General features: G+C 32.5%; 1 protein-coding gene across 1 annotated transcript in view; it reads left to right on the plus strand.

Moving 5' to 3' along the window:
* Positions 1 to 22,675, plus strand: part of Pcdh11x (protocadherin 11 X-linked) — a 122,957-nt gene that overhangs the window by 56,001 nt on the left and 44,281 nt on the right. The window contains exon 2 of the mRNA XM_050122387.1: positions 12,981 to 13,564. Coding sequence (XP_049978344.1) covers positions 13,025 to 13,564 — 540 coding nt within the window. The 5' untranslated portion in view covers positions 12,981 to 13,024. The remainder of the gene's footprint in view (positions 1 to 12,980; positions 13,565 to 22,675) is intronic.

Consider the following 22,675-nt stretch of genomic DNA (forward strand, 5'->3'; position numbering starts at 1 on the left):
TATTTACTCAATTCTTCAAACTTTTTGTTATACTTCTCATCCATTTCTATAAAGGTGTTTTTTACATATTGTTTAAGGGACTCTATTGCTTTCATAAAGTCGATTTTTTCCACTTCTTCTGTGTTAGGGTGTTCAAGTCCTTCTGTTGTAAGATCATTGGGTTCTGGTGCTTTCATGTTGTTTTTCAGCTTATTGGGAGAATTTTTGCCTTGGCGCCTGCCCATCTCCTCCTATTGATGATCTCTAATTGGTCTTTTAAAACCAGATCAGGTTTCCCTGCTGGCCAGAGGCTCCTCTTACAAAATTCCCTCGTTCTATTTCCTTGTTCTTATATGTGTGTGTGTGTGTGTGTGTGTGTGTGTGTGTGTGTGTGTGTTACCAATAACCATTACATTAAAGACAGGAGAATTATGTCTGTGGAAAAGTAGGAATATGAGGAAACTGATAAACAGAGGCATCTAATTACTTCAACTTTTTCTATATTCAGAAAAGAAACAGGCCATGTGGTCTCAAGGATACAAAAAAAAAAGATTTAAAGTAATATTACAAGTGGTCATGATAGAAATTATTAGCTTATTTTGCATAGTTCTATTTCATTGGAGGTGTTATATTTTGTATGCATGTCTGAATCTGTACATGGCTAGATAGTGATACATTTATAGAGCTTTGTACTAGGACAGCTGTGGGGTTATCCTCCAGTTTCCTATATGAAATTTTGGAAGAATAGTGATTTGTTTATGCTTGTTTATTTTTTAATCTTTTAAATTATTTCCTTGAAAATATCATATATTGTGTCTAATTTCTCTCCCTTTCCCTCTCTTTTATCTCTTTCACATCTCATCATCCTCCCTTCTCCTTACAATTCCCTTTCCCATCCTTTTTTTTTTTTTTGTTTTTATTTTTCCTTGTTAACTACCAATTTTAAGCAGGGTCTTCTGTATGATCATGGTTTAGAACTGTCCATTGGAGATTAGTGGGCACAATTTTGTGTATACAAATGAAGATGATGACTCTCCCTCCTGCAGAATTCATCAGTAGCTATTATTTCAGCAGGGAAGAGTAGAGCTCCATGAGCCCCTCCGTTTGATCTTTGATTGGCTGTTGACTGTCAAAGTCTCATGTAGTCTGTATCCAGTTGGAAGATCATTTTGCATTTCCTTTCAAAGATTTCTGGAGCCTAACTTCTTTCTGTTACTTCTTCAGTGGCACATTTCCCTGAGTATTTGAAAGGGTGTTATAAATGACTTGTTTAGTGCTGAGTATTCAATGTCACTTTCTCTAAGTATATAGAATAGCCATATGTCTCTGCATTTGTTACCATTTACCATAAAGGAATTAATGATGCCTGTCATGCATCATATTTTTGATGTACAAATGCAAGAGTCATGATGGTGGTTAATGAGAAGATAATGGTAAGTACTTCATACTTTCGTAGACTATAGACTATATAAAATATTCTAGAATATTTAAAGGGATTAGATCTATTGTTATATAACTTGGTAATTCTTTTCTTTCTTTTACTTTTTTTTTTAGGTTTAACCATCTCATACCACAATATAGCATACCTCATAGATTTTATTTGTATCAATAATATTTTATGAAATCATTATATTTTAAGTCATCATTTACTCATATCAATTCAATTGCAATATTCTTTCCAGAGTAAGGTACACAGTATACTTTCATTTTCTTTATTTTATTATAATGAAATGCATTATGATTATGAATGTACTATTCCCAATTCCTACCCATCTCCTCTCCTATCCAGAGCAACACACAGTTTTATTTTAAAATGAAAATTATGAACCATGTTGTAGAAAACTGAAATTCATAAAATTAAATATCTGTCAATTTTCCAAACAAGTGTAATTAAATATGTACATTCCTACTGCATGCAATATCACTGCAAGTTCAAAGTCAAATTTGACTACATAGAATGCTATAAATCAGGCAGGGTTACATATGCCTCATATCAAAATTTCTTCAAAAATTTAACTTCTCCAAAATCTCATATTACAAAAAGAACTACTTATGGTAGGAAATATCATGTACTAGAAACTTTTACACTGTGGAAGCTCCCAGGAATTATACAACTGAGCAGAAAGTCTAAGTGCCAACCACAAGTAAAGAAGATATGGTAACAGATAATAATATAAATGGACTGATAAAGAAAGAAAGCTACAAAACATGCATAATTATGATGATGAATGGTAATTCACAACAGTTAATATTTTTATTAGCATATATTAATTATAAAATATAGTAGGTTTTATGGCATTTTCATAGGTACATACAATTTTTGCAACTTTTACAAGAATATTCAAGGGATTATAGTTTTCACATGGTAATTCAGTTGAATTACATTTCAATTTAACAACTATATATGCATTAATGCAAAATGGCTTTAACTAAAATAGAGGTATTTCTTCTCCTTTATTAATTAGCAAGTTGTCAGTGTCACAAAAAGTAGTTCTACCTAATAGTTTCAAGATTTAATATAAAAAGTAGTATTCATTTCTAAGTAAGTCAACAGTTTTACTGTACCATTTCATTTTAGACTACATTTGTATTGGTTACCTAAGAGTAAAGTATCCTCCTTATCATTTTATTGTCCTGGGTCCATGCATAAAGAGTATTGACATCTTGATCTAATTAAAAACTCTTTAATAAAACTTTCTGTGATGGTAGAAATGTTATTTAATCCACTTTTATAAATATTTTAGCCCTTAGCCAGATTTAGCTATTAAAGACTGAAATTAAACCATTTCCTTTTAAAATATAATTTTAATTTTTTACAGCTAAATATAGCAAGGGTTGCTATATTGGACTTCAATTATCTATATAATTATAATTGAAATATAACTATAATGTTGAAAATAAAAATTTGGGGACACACTGAAACTTGATATCTAAGATTTTGTTATTATGTTATGTATGAATCAATTAGTGATGAAAAACAGTTTTATCATGAATAATTCAGGCTTTGGAATTTTGTTTCTGAGTTTACAGAAAGAGTTAACGCAACACATGTTCATAATTTTATAGAGAGAAGGGAGTTACAGAAAGTGTGAGACAGTTTCAGTTCTGATAACTTATTCTATCTTTTGTATTAAAGAGTTGAAGAGTTCTAAAAAAAATCAGAATGAAATATTTAAGTATTTGCCATATTGTTCAGTATTATGTTAATATATGAAGATCATGTATATATTGTTATAAGATATAACTTCTTTTTCCATATTTTGGACTTTATTTCAAATGCATAAGATTATAACATACATTGTAATTCTAAAAACCAAAAATAATTTGATAAATGCAATTAATATTGGGTTTTATATTGAATTATAATACAGTCTCACAGCAGGGAAAGAACCAATTATAAATTTGAGGAATATTGGCAGATCTTAAGGTATGTCTTTTTAGTAGTAACCTTGCAAAAAAAGAAAAGCTTAAGTGTAGATATACTAACATCTGTAAATGGTCTTTGTAAGAGAACCTTTGTATGTGCTAGGTCCTCTGCATACATGCTGTGGTTGTTTAGCTTGGGGCTTTTGTGGAACTCCTAACAGTGGGAGTAAGAGTTCTTTTTTTTTTTTTTTTTCAATTTTTCATGGCTTTCTTTCTTTTTTAAAATAATCTGTTACTTTTTTTAAAAAAAAGAAAACTATCTTTTTTTTCGTTATACATACTAATCCAAGTTCCCACTCCCTCCCTCCCTTCCATTCCCTCCACTTACCTATCGACCCAACCCCCATCCAATCCTCAGAGGGTAAGGCACATTGCTTTGGGGAAGGTCCAAGGCCTTCCCTATTATATCTAGGCTGAGAAAGGTATCATTCAAAGAGAGAAAAATTCCCAAAAAGCCAACACATGCTGTAGAGATAAATCCTGATGCCACTGCCAATGGGCCCTTAGTCTATCCTAACCACGTAACTGTCAACTATAATCATAGGGACTAGTTTGGTCTTATGTTTGTCCCTTTCCAGTCTGGCTAGAGTTTGTGAGCTCCCAATAGCTCAGATAGACTGTTTAAGTGGGTATCCCTATCATGGTCTTGATCTCCTTGCTCATATTCTCACTCCTCCCATTCTTTAGTTGGACTTTGGAAGCTCAGTCCAGTACTCCGTTGCAGGTCTCTCTCTTATGCCTGATTTTGGGCCCCTGTTCTTCTTACCGGGTTGCCTCATACAACCTTGATAAAAAGGGTTTATGCTTAGTTCCACTGAATCTCATTATGTTTTGTTTGGTTGATATCCCTGTGTGTGTGTGTGTGTGGGGGGGGAGCAGGATTTGGGTGAGACCAGAGGAAGGGTGAAAATGAGAGGTGGGGAAGGATGGGAGGATGTGCTCAGGACTTAAGAGTGAAGAATGAATAAACCAAAAAATCATTGTAATTATATTTTATAGGTCTAGCTGAATCCAGCAAGTGAACTTTTTGAACAAATAAAGAAGAGATAAGAAATAGCATTTAATTCATAATTACTATACACTTTTAAAGGTAGAATATTGTCTGCTTAGATTTATTAATAATTAAAATTTATTATTATTGAACACGTAATGTGATATTAATGTTTGTGTTCACCATTCATTGTTCAATTGTTTTATATTTATTTACTTATTAAAATAAAAACACCATCATTTAGTTTTGCTTTTGAGTTAACACAAAACAAAAGCACCACAGAAATAACATTTTAATGTTTAAGTGAATCAGAACTAATAGAAGAGAAGTTATTATTGAATCTGTAAGCTAAGAAACTCTACACAATATAAACCATGCTGAAAGAATCATTAAAAAAAAGTTGCCAGGTCTTTTATGACTAGTGCTATATGATATTCACTTTCTAAGTATGGATAATGCCACTCCAGTCATTTTGCTACGGAGATCTTCACTGTGTTCCTAGGGAAATGAATGTGGGCATGAAGGATGAAATTCTTCCACCTTTTGTTGGAAACAATTATATGAGAGATAATTCCTTTTTCACTATCAATATTTTAACTGAAATTATTTTAGAGGCTAACAGATACAATCTTGCCTTTATATACCATTTCCAAGATTTTGGTTGTACAGTTCATTTGATTTTTAACTACTGTTATTACTGAAACCATAATTTTGAAAAACTAACAGCTGGCAGAGATAAAAAAAATATTAAGCTATACTGTAGTGTGCAAATTGATAAATGGATAATCAGATAAAATACTTGAACAGTACTGTGATCAATCCAGTTGTTTAGAAAACTGGGTGATTAATGCTAAAATATTAATTGATGTCTATACATAGGTATTTGAATACTGATATAATGACTAAAATACAAACTATGTTTGTTTTCAGTAGTATGTTGTTTCAATGGTTCATAGAAACAGGCACTAAATGAACATGTTATTTACCTATCTTGACTCATTCTAGGTAATCCAACACAAATCCACTGAAGTAACCAATACCTTCCAAAACTTACATGAATAGCCAAAATTTTCTAAAAAGTATTTATAATTGAAATGTCTGAAATAATTGTTGATTTTTAAATATTATTGCTTCCTAACAATTGATTTCCTCTTTGATATTAATATAATCATCATATACTTATGAAACATAGGTCAAATTTCACTTTCTGTTTCTATTTCTCTTTTGTTTTGCATGCAAGCACCTTCCCTTTATACATGGAATAATTAGTAACCCGAACCCTATTATGTGGTGATCATTTGGAAAAGACTATCAAATGTGAAATAGATTTATAACTGTTTTAATACAGAAATCAATTCCTACAGGTATTTAGATGTAGTATATACTTGTTATAGAGGTTAAATATAAAACTGTTTGAAATCAGTTAGGTTTCAACCAAGCCTTTAAACATTTAATTAGAATAATGAAAGTGTAATAAATGTATACAATCATTTATATTTTAACTCAGAATTGATTTATTACAAAATATCTTTTACTTATTTATCAGCTCCATTAAAGTATTTGATACTAGAATGATCATAATGAAATCCACTCCAAGACTGCTAAAGAATATGAGAATATATGACATCTTGCATATATCTTCAACTCATCTGCAAAATTGTATCTTAAAAACTCTCCAATTCGCATATGAAATATGCATGAAATTAATATGGAAATGAAGTCATTATAAATTGTCCATTAAGTGTTATTGAGCATTGATTTTGCAGATTTCAAAACCATACTAGACAACACTATAATGGCATTTTAGTGTTCAAATGAATCAGTAGTTGAGAAACATTTTAGAGAGGAAAGTAAGCATTATTGGACTCCACAAAGAAATTAAAACTCAATTGTGAAAATTAGGATTTCTGTATGTCTAAATACAATATAACAGCTACTTATAAAATGAAATTTAATGGAAATATCATTTTATATAATTGTACTTCATTAAATCTTTCATTTGAATGTATTAAGTTTCAGAGTTATACAAGAAATACTAAAGTCAAAGAGAGGAGCTTCTACTCTGTACTTGTCATTCCTTTTGATAAAATAGTCTTTATCTCTTGTTGCTATTATTTTTTCTCTTTTGTTAAAATAACTTTTATTCAATTTCTGCCATGGGCCAGTTTTACTTTAATGTGTTTACTTTATTCTCAACATTGAGAGAATTTTATTGTTTACTGAATCTTCTAAAGAAGTTTTCTTGTTCATAGAAACATGACTAAATAAGCTATGACATCATGCCTTGTGAAATTTAAAAGATATGTTTTACCTTCAGATGATATAAAAATAATCTGATTGGTTGGAGCCAAGTAGAATTTGGAAATGGAGCATCATGTGTATGTATGTTCTTTTGTTGTGTGTCTTATATTTATACAATTTTAATAGCTTGCTATTAAAGCATGCATACTAGGTCATTCACATATAATTAAGGAAAATATACTGCAGATGAGATTCATGTTATAATTAATGAAAATGTCCTCTACTAGCAAACAGTGAACAGCTTTCTTTGTATGTGGGTACTTCAAATCTGATGCACAAAAGGATAAGACACAAGGTTTATTTGAATGAACAGAAATTTGAGGCCAGCTCAGGGAACATTAAAATTTGAAGATAGACTTTGTTTACAAAGTAAAACATGTTTGTATATTATTTTATTATTTATACTTTCTAGAATTGCACAATTAAGTGGCCTTGTACCACTGTTTACTTTCTTTTTGGATCTCAATTTCTCAGACCTTAAAATGAATAATCACTTTTGCATTTCTTTTAATATTTTTGAAGGTGCTTATTTAATTATGCTTTTGCTTTTTCTGTCAGAATGCTTGCTCTATCTACAACATTGCCTATACAAACACAATGTATTGTGTAAAAGTGGGAATATGTAGAAATTAGTAATTCTTTCTTTCTGATTTTATTCTGCTTACCATATTAATTTTCCAAAATTAGCTTTAGGCAGTGGTTTTTGTGGGGAATAAAATGAAATCCAGAGATATATTTTTATGAATAGAAAACTACGAGCATAAGTGTAAATAAATATTTCCTGAGTATCTAAGTTAAATGTATTAAATTTTCCTAAAAGTCCATGGTGACTGATTTTTAACATGTATATTTAGCCACAATGTTTCAGTAGTAGTCATTTCATAAATTATTAACAACCATTTCAATGAAAACTTTAAATTAATAGTAAAATTTTCAATTATTAAAGGTAAGTAGTAGTATGAAAATTTGGAGACTGAGATGTTTAAACATGAGTAGTCACACCCTTGTAGAGTAAGTTTTGAATACAATATAGTGTAATTGAACATTTAAGTAAAGAACTTAGTTAATATTATTAAATATTAATTAGGACAACAAAAATCTTATCTGTTTTGTTTACATATAGCTTCTCAGTACCCATAGAAGTGTTTAGCATAGAAAGCTGTTTAATAGTTATAGATTTAGAGAAAAAAATCCACAAATTCGCATGTAATTAATTCCTAAATAGAGAGTAGATATCCTTTTTAAGTTTTCTGGTTTCTTTTTTTAATCTTTACTAGAAGCACAGTGGCTTATTTCAACTAGAATATATTTCAGTCAGAAGATATAGGTTTCATTAAGATATAGAAGTTCATATTGACTGCATTGGCTTATGTTTTTATTAGCCTATATAAATTACATATAATTATGCAATAATGGATTTCGTTATGAAATTTTTATTATTCATATCCATTAAGCTTTAGAAATTATCATTTTTCCTATACTTCTTTCTAGGTTTTACAACTCTTGAAAAAATTTCAAATGCAGAAACCCATTTTAAAATGTTTAGTTTGAAAATTTTAGGTCATGTGGTACAGATTCAGAATGGGTTGGGAAAATAGAGTTTATGGAATTAGGTCTTTGTCTTAATTATTTTTCTTGTGTAAGAATAGTGCAACATGTATGCAGCGCTTTAAAAACACTCTGTATTATTCTTCTGCCAATTGTAATAATGTGTAATACCTAGGGGTAGGATAAGAAAAGATTGGTACTGTTAGTTACATCTGCCCCTGCCCCATTTTTATTCTGTTTATGTATGCATAATAATTATAAGATCACTCAGACACAGCTTTGAAGTATCATAGATTCAGTGTATAGAGAATGCATATATGTGGACACATTAGCTTATGGTATTAACAGAGTGCTTCTAATCACACATTCATAACAAAGTACAAAATCAGTAATTCACAGACCAGATCTATATTGTGTAGTACTATTTCTCATTGTTGTTCCAATGTTGCAGAAAATACAAGAAAACATACCATAGTATTTGACTGTTGTATACTAAGATATAGCATAAGTCTGTTCTCATTTTCCTCATATATATATCAATGACTTATAAATGATATCAACATATAAACAAACAAAATTTGTTATATAGATAGATAGATAGATAGATAGATAGATAGATAGATAGATAGATAATATATATTTTAGAGGTTGTATGATCATAATTTATAAAAAATATTTAACACTTATATAGTTCATGATGCTATTTCAATTGTTACACAGTATTTGCTTATTCTATTACTACTTAAAATGGGAAAAATTCATTTTTCTCAGATCATGTCATTTACAATTTGCATATGCTTATATACTTTTAAATGCAAATATCTAACTATGTAAAAGAATGGGTTAATAGCACATTTTCTGGCTGTTATATTCACACAAAAAGCTATTTATATCATGTCTTCCTTGTTTAGAATTGTTGCTAAAATATTGTTAATGTTGCTAATCTTTAATAAATATTGAGAACAGCATTAGATACCTGTCTGCATCAATGTAATGTACAATGGAATTTTAAGTGTATCTTTCCACTGATTTTTTTAAAACTCTTGTATGCTTTAATAGCAGCATTTGTTCTTACTTACTTATGAAGGTGTAACATTTGATCATGTTTAGTGAATTGGTATAACGAATTTGTATTTTATTACAGAACATTACACACAGTTTCATAATCTTGACATTAAATTTTACTTAATACAAAAAATAAAGATGTTATCAAGAAAGACATATTGACAATAGGAATCAAAGGCTGACTAAAAAGTGAAAATATGTATAGAAATATAAAATAATTGTTGAATGTTATTAATTAATTAGATAAATAGGAACTGAGGAGATGTGTCAAAAATCAACAGTGTTTTTCTTGATGGTCTTCTAGAAGACCCAGCTTTGATTTCTATCACCCATGTTTAGCAGCTCACATATAATTCCATTACTAGGAAGATTTAATGTCTCTGACTTTAGAATACACACATTACCATGCAAATAGACCCACACACACTTAAAAGTAATAAAAAATACATGCTAAAAATTAGAAAATTAAAGTACATTGCAATTTTTCAACAAAGAAATTGTTTGGAATTCACATTTTTGAAAGACTTCTTTCTTTTTATTTTATGTGTATGGATGTTATGTCTGCACTAGGTGAGTATAGTACTCTAAAAACTTAGAAGAGGGTTTCAGATACCTTGGAACTAGAGTCACACATAGTTGTGAGCTTCTGTGTGGATGATAAGATGAAAACCAAGGTACTGTGAAAGAGCAACAAGAGCTTAAGTGCTCCTAACCTCTGAACCATCTCCCCAGTCTCTTAATCATTTTAAAAAGAATAAAAAAAAAATAAGATTTGATGTGGGAAGGTCTTCTGTTTTGTGTTGATTTCATTGGTTAATAAAAAAAAAAAAAACTGCTTTGGCCATTTGATAGGCCAGCCCTCAGGTGGGTGGAGTAGACAGAACAGAATGCTGGGAAGAAGAGGTAAGTGAGGCAATCGCCATGCCTCTCCTCTGGGTCAGATGCATGGAGCCAACCTCAAGGTCAGACATGCTGAATCTTTCCCGGTAAGCCACCACTTTGTGGTGCTACACACATTATTAGAAATGCGTTAATCAAGATGTGAGAGTTAGCCAAGAAGAGGCTGGAACTAATGGGCCAGGCAGTGTTTAAATGAATACAATTTGTGTGTTGTTATTTCGGGTATAAAGTTAACCATGCAGCAGCCAGGAGGTAATGCAGCCCGCAGCTCCTTCTACAAAGATTTAAAAAAAAAAGCTAACACATTTGAGCTAGAAAAAAAAAACAAACAAACAGAAGGAGAAGAGATCAATAGAAGGCACGAGAGAGAGAGAGAGAGAGAGAGAGAGAGAGAGAGAGAGAGAGAGAGAGAGAGAGAGAGACCCACTGGTTTGTAAACTTAGAGATTCCATAAACACACTGAACTGGAAACCATTATGTATATTCAGAGGACCTGGGGCAGAGATGTGCAAGCCTTGTGCATGTCACTTGTCACTTTAGTCTCTTTGAGATCTCATTTTCTTTGAACATGTTGATTTAGAGGGCCCTGTTTCCTTGGTGTAATCTACCGGCTCTGGCTCTTAACACTATTCTTTCTCTGCCTTATTTCTGAGTGGTTCCCTAGGCTTGTAGGGGAGTGATTTGATAGAGGTACCCTGTTTAGGACTAAGTGTTCTAAAATCTTTGTCCCTATTTCTGCCTCACTCTGTCTTTGTATTACTATCTCTGTCTGTCTATCTGTCTGTGGGTCTCTATGTTTGTTCCCATCTGCTGCAGAAGGAAAATTCTCTAATGATGGCTGAGCAAGTGAATGATCTAAGCAATATAGCAAAATGCTATAATTTATTTGTTCATTTAGATAAACAATAGTATTTGATTTTGCCCTAGGTCCCTGTGCTATCTGCTCTTGCATTCTTTGTCAATTAAGCTGGGTAGAGATTCCATCTCATGGAGTGGGCTTTACTGCCACAAACTTTGTGTCACAATTGTAGCAGATTTTGTTGCAGGCTGATTGGTCTTGTTGCTCAAATGGTTTTTGGCAAGGTTTGTGTTTATGTTTCTCTTTTAGTAGCATGAAGAGTACCTTCTAGTACTATGAGCATTAGTCTGTAGAGCTAATGATTCTAGGTAGGCACTAGCTCAACTTTTTTTGTGTTCAATGATTTTTGTCTTTAGCATAAGGTCTTGTCATCAGTTCATAGCATACAACTTATAGCCTTTGCAATATCCTGAGTGTTTGTTGGTTCGCATGGTATATTTTGGTGAACAACTTAATTTCATGTTACCCATTCTCAGTAAGGGAAGCTTCAATAGTTGATGAGAGACATCCAGTCAGGGCTCTGTCTCCCTTCTTATTTGGCAATTTCACTTAGATGACTTTCATTTCTGTATAGATTTTAGGAAGTGTCTGCTGTTTTAGGTTTCCATATGGCCTCTCAAATGGTCCTAATTTTATTTATTATTTCCTGTATTCCCTTCTTATCCTCTGATTTTTATCTCTCCTCCCTTTTTGATTCTCCTATTTCAGTCTGTCCTCTTCATCCATATATAACATGTGTTTTATAGTATGGATGGATCTGCTATTTATTATCATAGGAATATTTGACTAAATTGTTATTAGCATAACCTTCTCCTGATAATTTTTGTGGTTTAAATGTAAAATAAGCAACAGCAATACTCTCTGCAATCTTTATATAAAAGTACTTTTTATTTTCAAATCTAACCCAGTTATTCTTTAGTTTGTCTATTCTTATGCCATTTTATGGGATCAATTTTCATTTTCTGATGCATAAAAATACATTTTCAAATTTGGAACACAGTTTAATCCATATCTTCTATTAAGTGCTTGCTTGCATGTTATTTAAGTGGTCTATACCCTTACCCTAATATGTATTCATAAACTTTAGTCTTCTTTATATATTCTATCAGTAATCTCAGAGGTATGAGTTTCACTGTTTGCTAAAACAAAAGGAAAAACTATTTTCTCTAAATTCCTAAATGAGCAGAAGTATGTATATATGTATGTATATATCTATCTGAAATTTGCATAACTATAATTTATACTAATTTGTTTATTGACCTGAAAAGGATCAAATCATATTTGCATTTCATAATCTATCCCTTATATTTAGATATTTTTCATAATAACCCATTTTCTATTTTAGAAGACTTTTGCTTTGAATTCAGACTTGAGCAAGTCCTTCATGTGTAAATATATTTTGCCTAGTTTCATCTGGATAGTTGTGCATCATTATCATGGAACTGAGAATATAGAATATTATATTAAATGTCTATTGACAGTAAAATAATTATTTTGAAATTCTCAGTACTCAAAAAATAAGAGTATTTTTGTGATTCTAACAAATACACTTTTATTTTTCCTTAACTATTGAATTGAATATTTAAAGGAATTGTGTTTTCTTTAGATATCATAATATATTAATATAAATAAATATCTTTAATAGTGGACATTGTTTTTAATATCCCATCTCTTAAGTACCATTGTTAATACTTCAGATATCGTTGTACTATATAAATGCATGATAGTTGATTCAGAACAAATTTGTCATTTATTAGTGCTTATATTTCATTTAATTTTTGGATTTAAAACCATTTAGTTAACATGAACTTTTATGATTGGTTTTCTAATAATTTCTTTTTTCTCTTTCTCTCCTTATTTTCTCTTTCTCCTCCTCCCTCCCTCTATCCTTCCCTGTGTTTTCTTTGTCAGTATACTGTGGGCCAACAAACAGTGCCTTTGGTATCGAGACTGGTATGGACTTGTTGTCCGGGACGTATATATTTGCGGTCCTGTTAGCATGTGTCGTGTTTCAGTCTGGCGCCCAGGAGAAGAATTACACGGTCCGAGAAGAAATGCCAGAGAACGTCCTGATAGGCGACTTGTTGAAAGACCTCAACTTGTCGCTTATTCCCGACAAGTCCTTAACCACTCCTATGCAGTTCAAATTGGTTTACAAAACCGGGGATGTACCACTGATTCGAATTGAAGAAGGTACTGGTGAGATCTTCACAACAGCCGCTCGCATTGATCGTGAGAAATTATGTACTGGAATCTTGCTGGATGCCCGTTGCTTTTACGAAGTGGAGGTTGCCGTTTTGCCAGATGAAATTTTTAGATTGGTTAAGATACGGTTTCTGATAGAAGATATAAATGATAATGCACCATTATTCCCAGCAACTGTCATCAACATATCAATTCCAGAGAACTCGGCTATAAACTCTCGATATTCTCTTCCAGCAGCCATTGATCCTGACGTCGGAACAAATGGAGTTCAAAACTACCATCTAATTAAGGTGCGAAAAAAAAAAAAACATTTTGTTAAAGATATTAACCCCCTTTTAGAGTATAAGATCTTTTTGTACTTCTAAGTAAAACTATCTTCATCACTTTCCATTGTTTATGCAAAGCAAACTAGAGAAAACTCACTATTCAATCACATCAGTCTTTAAAAACCTGCGCGCGCTCTCTGTCTCTCTGTCTCTCTCTCTCTCTCTCTCTCTCTCTCTCTCTCTCTCTCTGTATGTGTGTATTCCTTTCCAAACATTTGTGTTTTCATGAGCACATATAGACCACAGACAAGGAGCTCAGCTATGATATTCACGAATCAATAGACTACTTGGTATCTGACTTTGAACTTTCTCATAAACGTCATCTAAACACAGAAGCAGGCAGATCTTTGTGAGTTTGAGACCAGCCTGGTTTACAAGAGCTAGTTCCAGGACAGGCTCCAAAACTACAGAGAAAAACTGTCTCAAATAAAACCCAAACAACAACAACAAAAACAACACACAATTCTGTGTTAAGAATAACTAGGTGAGTGGGTACACCCCACGTGGTCCTGACTTCCTTGCTCATGTTCTCCCTTCTTCTGCTCCTCATTGGGACCTTGGGAGCTCAGTCCGGTGCTCCATTGTGGGTCTCTGTCTCTATTTCCATCCATCGCCAGATGAAGGTTCTATGGTGATATGCAAGATATTCATCAGTATGGCTATAGGATAGGGTCATTTCAGGTTCCATATCCTCAGCTGCCCAAGGAACTAACTGGGGACATCGCCCGGGGCACCTGGGAGCCAATCTAGGTTCGAGACTCTTGCCACCCCTAAGGTGGATCCCTTAACTAAGATATGTTGATCTATTGAGAGCTCACCAAGGCCAGCTGGACTGTGACTGAAAAAGCATGGGATAAAACCAGACTCTCTGAACATGGCTGACAATAAGGGCTGATAAGAAGCCAAGGACAATGGCACGGGGTTTTGATCCTACTTCATGTTCTGGCTTTGTGGGAGCCTAGCCAGTTTGGATGTTCACCTTCCTAGACCCGGATGGGGGGGGGCTTGGATTTTCCACGGGGCAGGTACCCTGACTGCTCTTTGGACTGGAAAGGGAGGAGGAGAAAAGTGGGGGGAGGGGGAAGGGGTGGGAGGAGGGGGAAGGGGTGGGAGGAGGGGGAGGGAAATGAGAGGCTGGGAGGAGGCGGATTTTTTTTTCTTTTCAATAAAAAAAAATAACTAGGTGAGGCAATGAATTTTTAAAGCATTATTTCAGACAAAAAGCTTAATCTTAGCACTTGAAAATATGTAAAATTATGAGAGGTAAATAAGAGGACATTGTTCTTGAGGAGCTCATACATTATATAATTAAATATGATAATATATACCCACATCACTTGGCCCTAATTCCTTCAATAATCTCTCAATATGTCCCCATCTGAAAGTCTTTTATTACTAGCATTTCTGAATTTATTTAGATTATTGACAAATTTTTCATGATGATTAAAAGTCAAGGCTATATCTCTCATCATCTTCACAATCCTCAAAGTGGAACTAAGTATTGGTCGCTAGACTTTTATTTTTACATATTTTTGTTTTGACTGTGTTATTTGAAAACATAGAAGTCATTTTGTCTTATAAAAAGATAAGTAGTTTTTGTCGAAATTTTTTAGTTAATCTAAATAGTTTAGTTTATCTTGATTTGAATCTTGTGATAGGAAAAAAAAACAAAGGAAAGCATGAATGAAATATTGCATGTTTTAAAGAAATGTCAGAGGTCTGGTGAACCAAGTACATGGGTATTGTGTGTGTGTGTGTGTGTGTGTGTGTGTGTGTGTGTGTGTGTGATTACTGGGAAGCTTGCAGAATTATTGAAAGCTCAGTTACTGGAATGCCAAATAATAAAATTTACTTAGTGGTCTTTAGATAGTAAATACATTTGCAGGTATTATATTTATATTAAAAGCTTTTTAAAAAATCTTATTTTTTTCATATTAGGTGCTACCAAATTGTCATTAACATTATGACTGCTGTTTCAAAGAATTAGAAGAGCATACATGTATTTCATTCTGATGGTTATAATCTGTAAACATTGACCCAGAGGGCATATAATATGGGACAATTGTTCGTCTGACCCCATTATTTTTATAAGATGCATATTTTTAAAAAGAAATTTAAGACAACAGTCTTCCTGAGTGAACTCAAATGAAAGAGAGATATGGTTCTATAATGATATTTACTTTTCTAGTGAATTGGAAAATAAACAGGAAAGATATTAATCAGAATTTTGTGCACATTTTTTTTTGGTCAGTCCATTTCTTAACAAATGTCCTACCTCCTGTCTTTTCTCTCTGTAAAAAATACATATGGCTTGTTCTGTAATTACTAAAACGATGAAGTCTAAACAAAAAGCACTTAACAAAAGGTACAGAAGCATGCATGAAATATTATAGTGATATATTCAAATATTTTAGTACTTAAAAATGTAAACCATCAAACTTTAAATTGTAAGTGGTATAGCAAAATTGACTCTGAAGAAACCCTTTTCAATTAAACTTTCTGTAATGATGAATTATTTCTCTCTTTGATATGCAAATGGGTAGACTTTAAGTGTATGATACCTGTGTACTTGAAAAGCTAAAAAGATACCAAGGAACTGAATTATTTTTCTATGTTATCTCATTTCTTGTATCATTAGATGTTATTTAAGAATTCTATACATGTATGTAATGCATATTGATCAAATTCTCACACTCACTTCCTTTGAACTCTTTCTATATCCTTATCATTTTTACTCCCAACTTCAGGCACATTTTTTTATCCACTGAATTTGTATAAGGCTGCCAGGATCCTCTAATTTAGTATCAATTTTAATAGCCCTAATTAGTGAATGACTATAATACCGTATATGAGATTGTAAACACAAGTGGTATATTTAGGAAATAAGAGTAAAAATTAAAGTTAAAACAGGGTCTCAGAAAACTGAAACCAGACAATAGAACTATTCTGGATCTATCCACTAGACATTCCAAAATGTGTATTATTTAAAATGCTAGACTTCATTTATGGAACAACTTTGTCATCTATTCCCTAAGACAACTCTATACAGTTTCATATTTATATTAAAAACTTTTTACCAAATTTAAATGAAACAATCATGCTGGGATGGAATCTAATTTCTTAATATAATTTTGTTTATAATTTGTTTCTTAAAATATCAATAAATTCTAAATAGTCAACCTCACTATATGATTATAAATAATTTGGAGATATATGGCAAGCATTTTGTTATGTTTTAGAGTGTATGATACAACTAAATAATTACATATTGCACCTAAATTATTTGGCTATTTTTATTGGATCATGAATAAGTAATATTAGGAGTGCTTGTTAAAAATAATGAGAATGGAATAAAAGTACTGCCCTGGGCACAAAATAGGCTATGACATGGATTGGGTGACATTAAGTGAATGCACTTTGACTTACAAAAAAAAATGTATTGTCAGGAAAGTGACATGTATTCTATAGGAGAGCACCTGAAAACTAACAAACAAGAAAAAAATAATGTTTTGATTCATCAATAAATTTTAGTTAATTTTACGGTTTGAAAATAAGTAATCCAACAATAAGTTTCTAAAAGATTTTTTGTCTTATAGGTTGGTAATTAATTATTGTTAATCTGAGCTATCTTACTGAAGATCAGAGTAGCAAAATTGCAGTTGATCATAACTAGGGTAATAGAAATTATATATATATATATGTAAATGTCAAATAACAGAGAGAATATGCAGAAATTTTGTTCAATTTACAGTTTCAAATTAACTGAAATTAAAAGTAATGGGGGAAAATAGCATAAAATATCTTGGAGTAACTCTACCTAAACAAGAGAAAGATTTGTATGACAAGAACTTTAAATCTTTGAAGAAAGAAATTGAAGATTGAAGAAGAAACCAGAAAGTGGAAAGATCTTCCATGCTCTTGGGTAGGTAGAATTAACATAGTAAAAATAGCAATCTTACCAAAAGCAATCTGTAGATTCAATGCAATGCCCAGCAAAATTCTTTACATACCTTAAACGAATGGTACTCAGCTTCATATGTTAAGGCAAAAAAACCCAGGATAGCCAAAACAATCCTGTAAAATAAAAGAACTTCTGGAGGCATCACAATCCCTGATTTCAAACTCTACTACAGAGCTACAGTAATGAAAACAACCTGGCATTGGCATAAGAACAGACAGGAAGACCAATGGAACTGAATTGAAGACCTGGATTTTAATTTACATGCATTCAAATGCCTGATATTTGACAAAGAAGCAAAAAATATCAAATGGAGAAAAGAAAGAATATTTAACAAATGGTGCTGCCAAAACTGGATATCAACATGTAGAAGAATGAAAATAGATCCATATCTATCACCATACATAAAAGTCAAGTCCAAATGGATCAAAGACCCCAACATAATGACAGCCACACTGAACTTTACAGAAGAGAAAATGGAAAGTACACTTGAATGCATTGGCAAAGCAGATCACTTCCTAAATATAACCCCAGCAGCACAGACACTGAGAGAAACAATAAATGAGACTTGCTGAAACTGAAAAGCTTCTATAAAGCAAAGGACACAGTCAACAAGAAAATGACAGCCTACAAAATGGGAAAAGATCTTCACTAACTCCACATCAGACAGAGGTCTGATCTCCAAAATATACAAAGAATTCAAGAAATTGGTCATCAAAAGAACAAATAATCCAAGAAAAAAATGGAGTACATATCTAAACAGAGAACTCTCAACAGAGGAATCTAACATGCCTGAAAGGCAAGTAATGTTCAACATTCTTAGTCATCAGAGAAATGCAAATCAAAACAATTCTGCGATTCCATCTTACACCTGTAAAAATGGCCAAGATCAAAAATGACAACTTATGCTGGAGAGGTTGTGGGGTAAAGAGAACACTCTTGAATTTCTGGTGGGAATGCAAGCTGGTACAGCCCCCATGGATGTCAGTGTGGCTATTTTTCAGAAAATTAGTAAACAACCTTCCTCAAGACCCAGTAATACCACTTTTGGGTATATATCCAAAGGATGCTCAATTGCACCACAAGGACATGTGCTCAACTATGTTCATTGCAGCATTGTTTGTCATAGCCAGAACCTGGAAACAATTTAAATGCCCTTTGCATAAAGAATGAATAAAGAAACGTGGTGCATTTACACAATAGAGTTCTACACAGCAGAAAAAAATAACAGCATCTTAAATTTTACAGGCAAATGGATGAAGCTAGAAAACATCATTTTGAGTGAGGTCACCCAGACCCAGAAAGACAATTATCACATGTACTCACTCATATGTGTTTTTTAAACATAAAGAAAAGAAATCCAGCCCACAAATCAGAATCCCAAAGAACCCAGACAACAATGAGGATACTAAGAGAGACATGTGTAGAACTGATCTACATGGGAAGTAGAAAAAGACAAGATCTCTTGAGTAAATTAGGAGCATGGGTACTTTGGGATAGTGTTGAAGGGGAGGGGAGAGTCGGAGAAGGGAAACAGAAAAAAAAATGTATAGATCAATAAAAATCAATATTATCCTGTGATTTTATGTATACTCTGACATAAACCAGGAAAGTATTATTTTTCTATATACTTAAAAAATGTTTCATAGAATGGTAATGTGTTAAGGTTATTATCATCAAACTTGTAAGCAATGTGATTGAGAACTGGAATATGCTTGTTGACTCTTAAATTTGATTAACATACTGACAGACAAACTTGAGATAGCAGGTCATATTTTGATGCTTGGATAGTAAAGGAGAAACAACAGAGAGAGTGTTCAATGAAAGCATGAAATAATTCTGCTCGCTAAAAAGATTTTTAAAATAATGAATTTGGGAACTAAATTAGTTAGCTGTGTGATCTTGGTAAGGTTAATTTTCAAGTTTTAAGCAAAATATAAATGCAAAGAAAAGTAAACAATACAGAAGTTTTTTTTTAAATTCTAGATGTGAAATGCTTTCTTCTGTGCTTTAAACATACATATACAGTTTGAATTCACTAACAATTTCTCATTAGTTAGACTGCTTGAAAAGATTTCTATCTACCCAAGTATCTATCTATCTATCTATCTATCTATCTATCTATCTATCTATCTATCTATCATCTATCTATCTATCTATCTATCTATCTATCTATCTATCTATCTATCTACATATACATATATCTATATATTTTATACCATAAAAGAGTTATTAAGCTGAATTTAAGATATTAAACTATCTGTTTAGCTTCAGTTTTAAAAATTCTAATAGCTTGTTATTCCCAAAACTCCTTTTCATTTTCTAGATTTTATTGTCAGGGAAGTCAGCAATTAATAAAAAAAAAAAAAACAGAAATATGCTTCAGCTACCCTATCACACTTAGTATCTGTACATAAACCGGAGCAACACAGTAGTTAATTTTTGAATCTCAGGGGGAGATTACTGTGTGTGATGAAGTTACATATGTCTTCATCTTTTTCCTTGCCACTTATTTCCCTTATTTTTTGACAGGTGTCAGCAGTAAACGTCATACAACAGCTCGGTGTCAGTGAGCTGATTTGTTCCCTTGACAGAAACAGACAGTGTTTAAACTAAGGTTGTTTTGTGCTTAAAAGAGCATGAAAGCCAACTTTACACCCCGATCATCCCAATAAAAGTACTGACTTGTTTATATCCATCTGTAAAGCATTACAATTTTCCAGCAATCCCAAAAGACATTTTAGTCTAGATATATACACAGGCTCTCCATTGGTAAATACCTAAACTTAGATGAATACAATTAACCTCAGAGTTATTGTGAAATGTGATTTCAGGAAGTCAAAATTTTTAGCATATTTTCTGCCAATAGATTTGTTGATTAAAATGTTTGATAATGAGTAATAAAAAATGTGTAGTAGAGATAAATATGCAACATTCATTTTCATTGACTGTCTCATTCTGGCACATAGTATCAGATGGGATAAAAGATTCATTAATGATATAGACAAAATATACAACAATGAAAAGCGTAAATGTTTTAGAAATTGTATAGATGTTATTTTCCCCCAAAAGTCTCAGAAGAGTTTATTACAAATATATACTCATTTATTGATTATAAAATAAAGTGTATTTAGTTTATCCTTTCATATTTAAGTTCACTTGAATTCATATTCTCTAGTTCTATGATGTGTAAATTATCATTTCTTATCTCTGATGAACATAAATAAAAGATAATTATTAAATTATAATGACTGTTAGGTCCTTAAAAGGTGGTGTTATTATAAAAGTGCACATCCAGTGGGAAAACCCGACAGCAATAAATTCACCATGCTCATAAATAGATCTTCATTAGTGCTGTTGGTTTTTATTAAAGTGAGAATGTAACACTAATAGGATCAAGTAACTTTGACTTCATTGCAATTATCACAGTCCTGGTTAGTATTCATAGTCCAATAATAGCTTCCATTAAATACACTTGTTATTAATCATCCCACATGGATTCATATATGTTAGATGACCTATTCAGTAATTTAAAAATCAAGACTTTGAAGATCAAATGAGTTTTCAAATATTACCATTTTTTTCATATAATGACATTTAATTTGGTATTACTAAGCAAATGTAAGAAACTGCTAAATGTTACTAGTTAGAGAATTTTTGATCTTTTATTCTTGTACATCTGATATATAGATGATAAGTAATTTAGTGCTTAATTTAATTATTTAAAATATATTATCACTAATATTACTAAAAGATGGAAAATAATAAAAGTATCATTTGCCAAAATTAAACAGAACCAAACTGTGTAGATCTCAATGCATACTTTCATGAAAACCAAAGGAAATCATTTAATAGCTGTCACAAAATGCACTTAAACAAGGGCTGAGGAAATGGATTAGCTGTAGAAAAACGAACTAAAGAATACTCTTTTAGTCTTAGCTTAAAATCTTATATGACACCACAAATAAAGTACACAAACATATCTACAGGCAAATACCTATATACATTAAATAAATCTTAAAATTAAATACTAGGAAGGTGAGCATCCAAACTGGCTAGGCTCCCACAAAGCCAGAACATGAAGTAGAATCAAAACCCAGTGAGTCTGGTTTTATCCAATGCTTTTTCAGTCCCAGTCCAGCTTGCCTTGGTGAGCTCCTAATAGACCAGCCCCACTGTCTCAGTGGGTGGGTTCCTAGACCTGGATGGAGAGGGGAGGACCTTGGACTTTCCACAGGGCAGGGAACCCTGACTGCTCTTCGGACTGGAGAGGGAGGGGGAGAGGAGTGGGAGGAGGGGAAGAGAAATGGGAGGCTGGGAGGAGGCAGAAATTTTTTTCAATTAAAAAAAGTCATTAAAAATTAAATACTAGGACCACGAGCTGTGGTTCATTGCATAAAGTGCTTGCATGGCATGCAAGTTTAAATTCATGGGTTAGAATTTCCAGGTTTCATGTAAAGCTGCATACTGTTGTTATAAGATGCTTGGGGAAAAAAGATGAGTCCATGGAAACTTTGGAGCCAGCTAACTTGACATGCACAATGACAAATGACACTATCTGAAGGCGTAAGTCACGAACAATGCCACACCAGTTTGGAGTTATGATTAATAGGGTGTTATTTATTTAAAGGGGAAAAAACTTACAGAATACTGTCCCAGACAACAGCCATCTGCACAACCAAGAAGGGAGTCTAGTCTCCGGCGGAGCGGGAAGTGAAGAGAGCAAGCAGAGGAAATAGCCACTTTTTTAAAGGGAGAGAAACCACGCCCCAATGGGCTGGTATCTCAGCAGCTATTGGTTGGAGGAGCGGAAGGACCTCCCGCAACACCTCCCCCTTTTGTTTAAGTAAGAGAGTTCTAAACCTACTATGAAATTATGTACAATAAGTACAAATATCCTATTCTAACTAGCTTAGGTCTTGTATAATAAATAACTTGGCCAAGTCGTGAGAGAAAAGTAACTACATTTCTATAGTCTTCAACCCCATCGAAGATCTGAGAAGGGAAATAATGTTACCTGTGTAATTAGGAAGTTCAGTAAAACAACTTCCAAACCATGCAACAAATCACAGAGACAACTAGCTACCTGGGCAATCACCCAAAGTCATGTTTGCAGC

Source organism: Alexandromys fortis, unplaced genomic scaffold (genome assembly GCF_014885135.2).
Source record: "Alexandromys fortis isolate MF-2015 unplaced genomic scaffold, M_Fortis_MF-2015_v1.1 scaffold_187, whole genome shotgun sequence".
In the NCBI taxonomy this organism is placed as follows: Eukaryota; Metazoa; Chordata; class Mammalia; order Rodentia; family Cricetidae; genus Alexandromys; species Alexandromys fortis.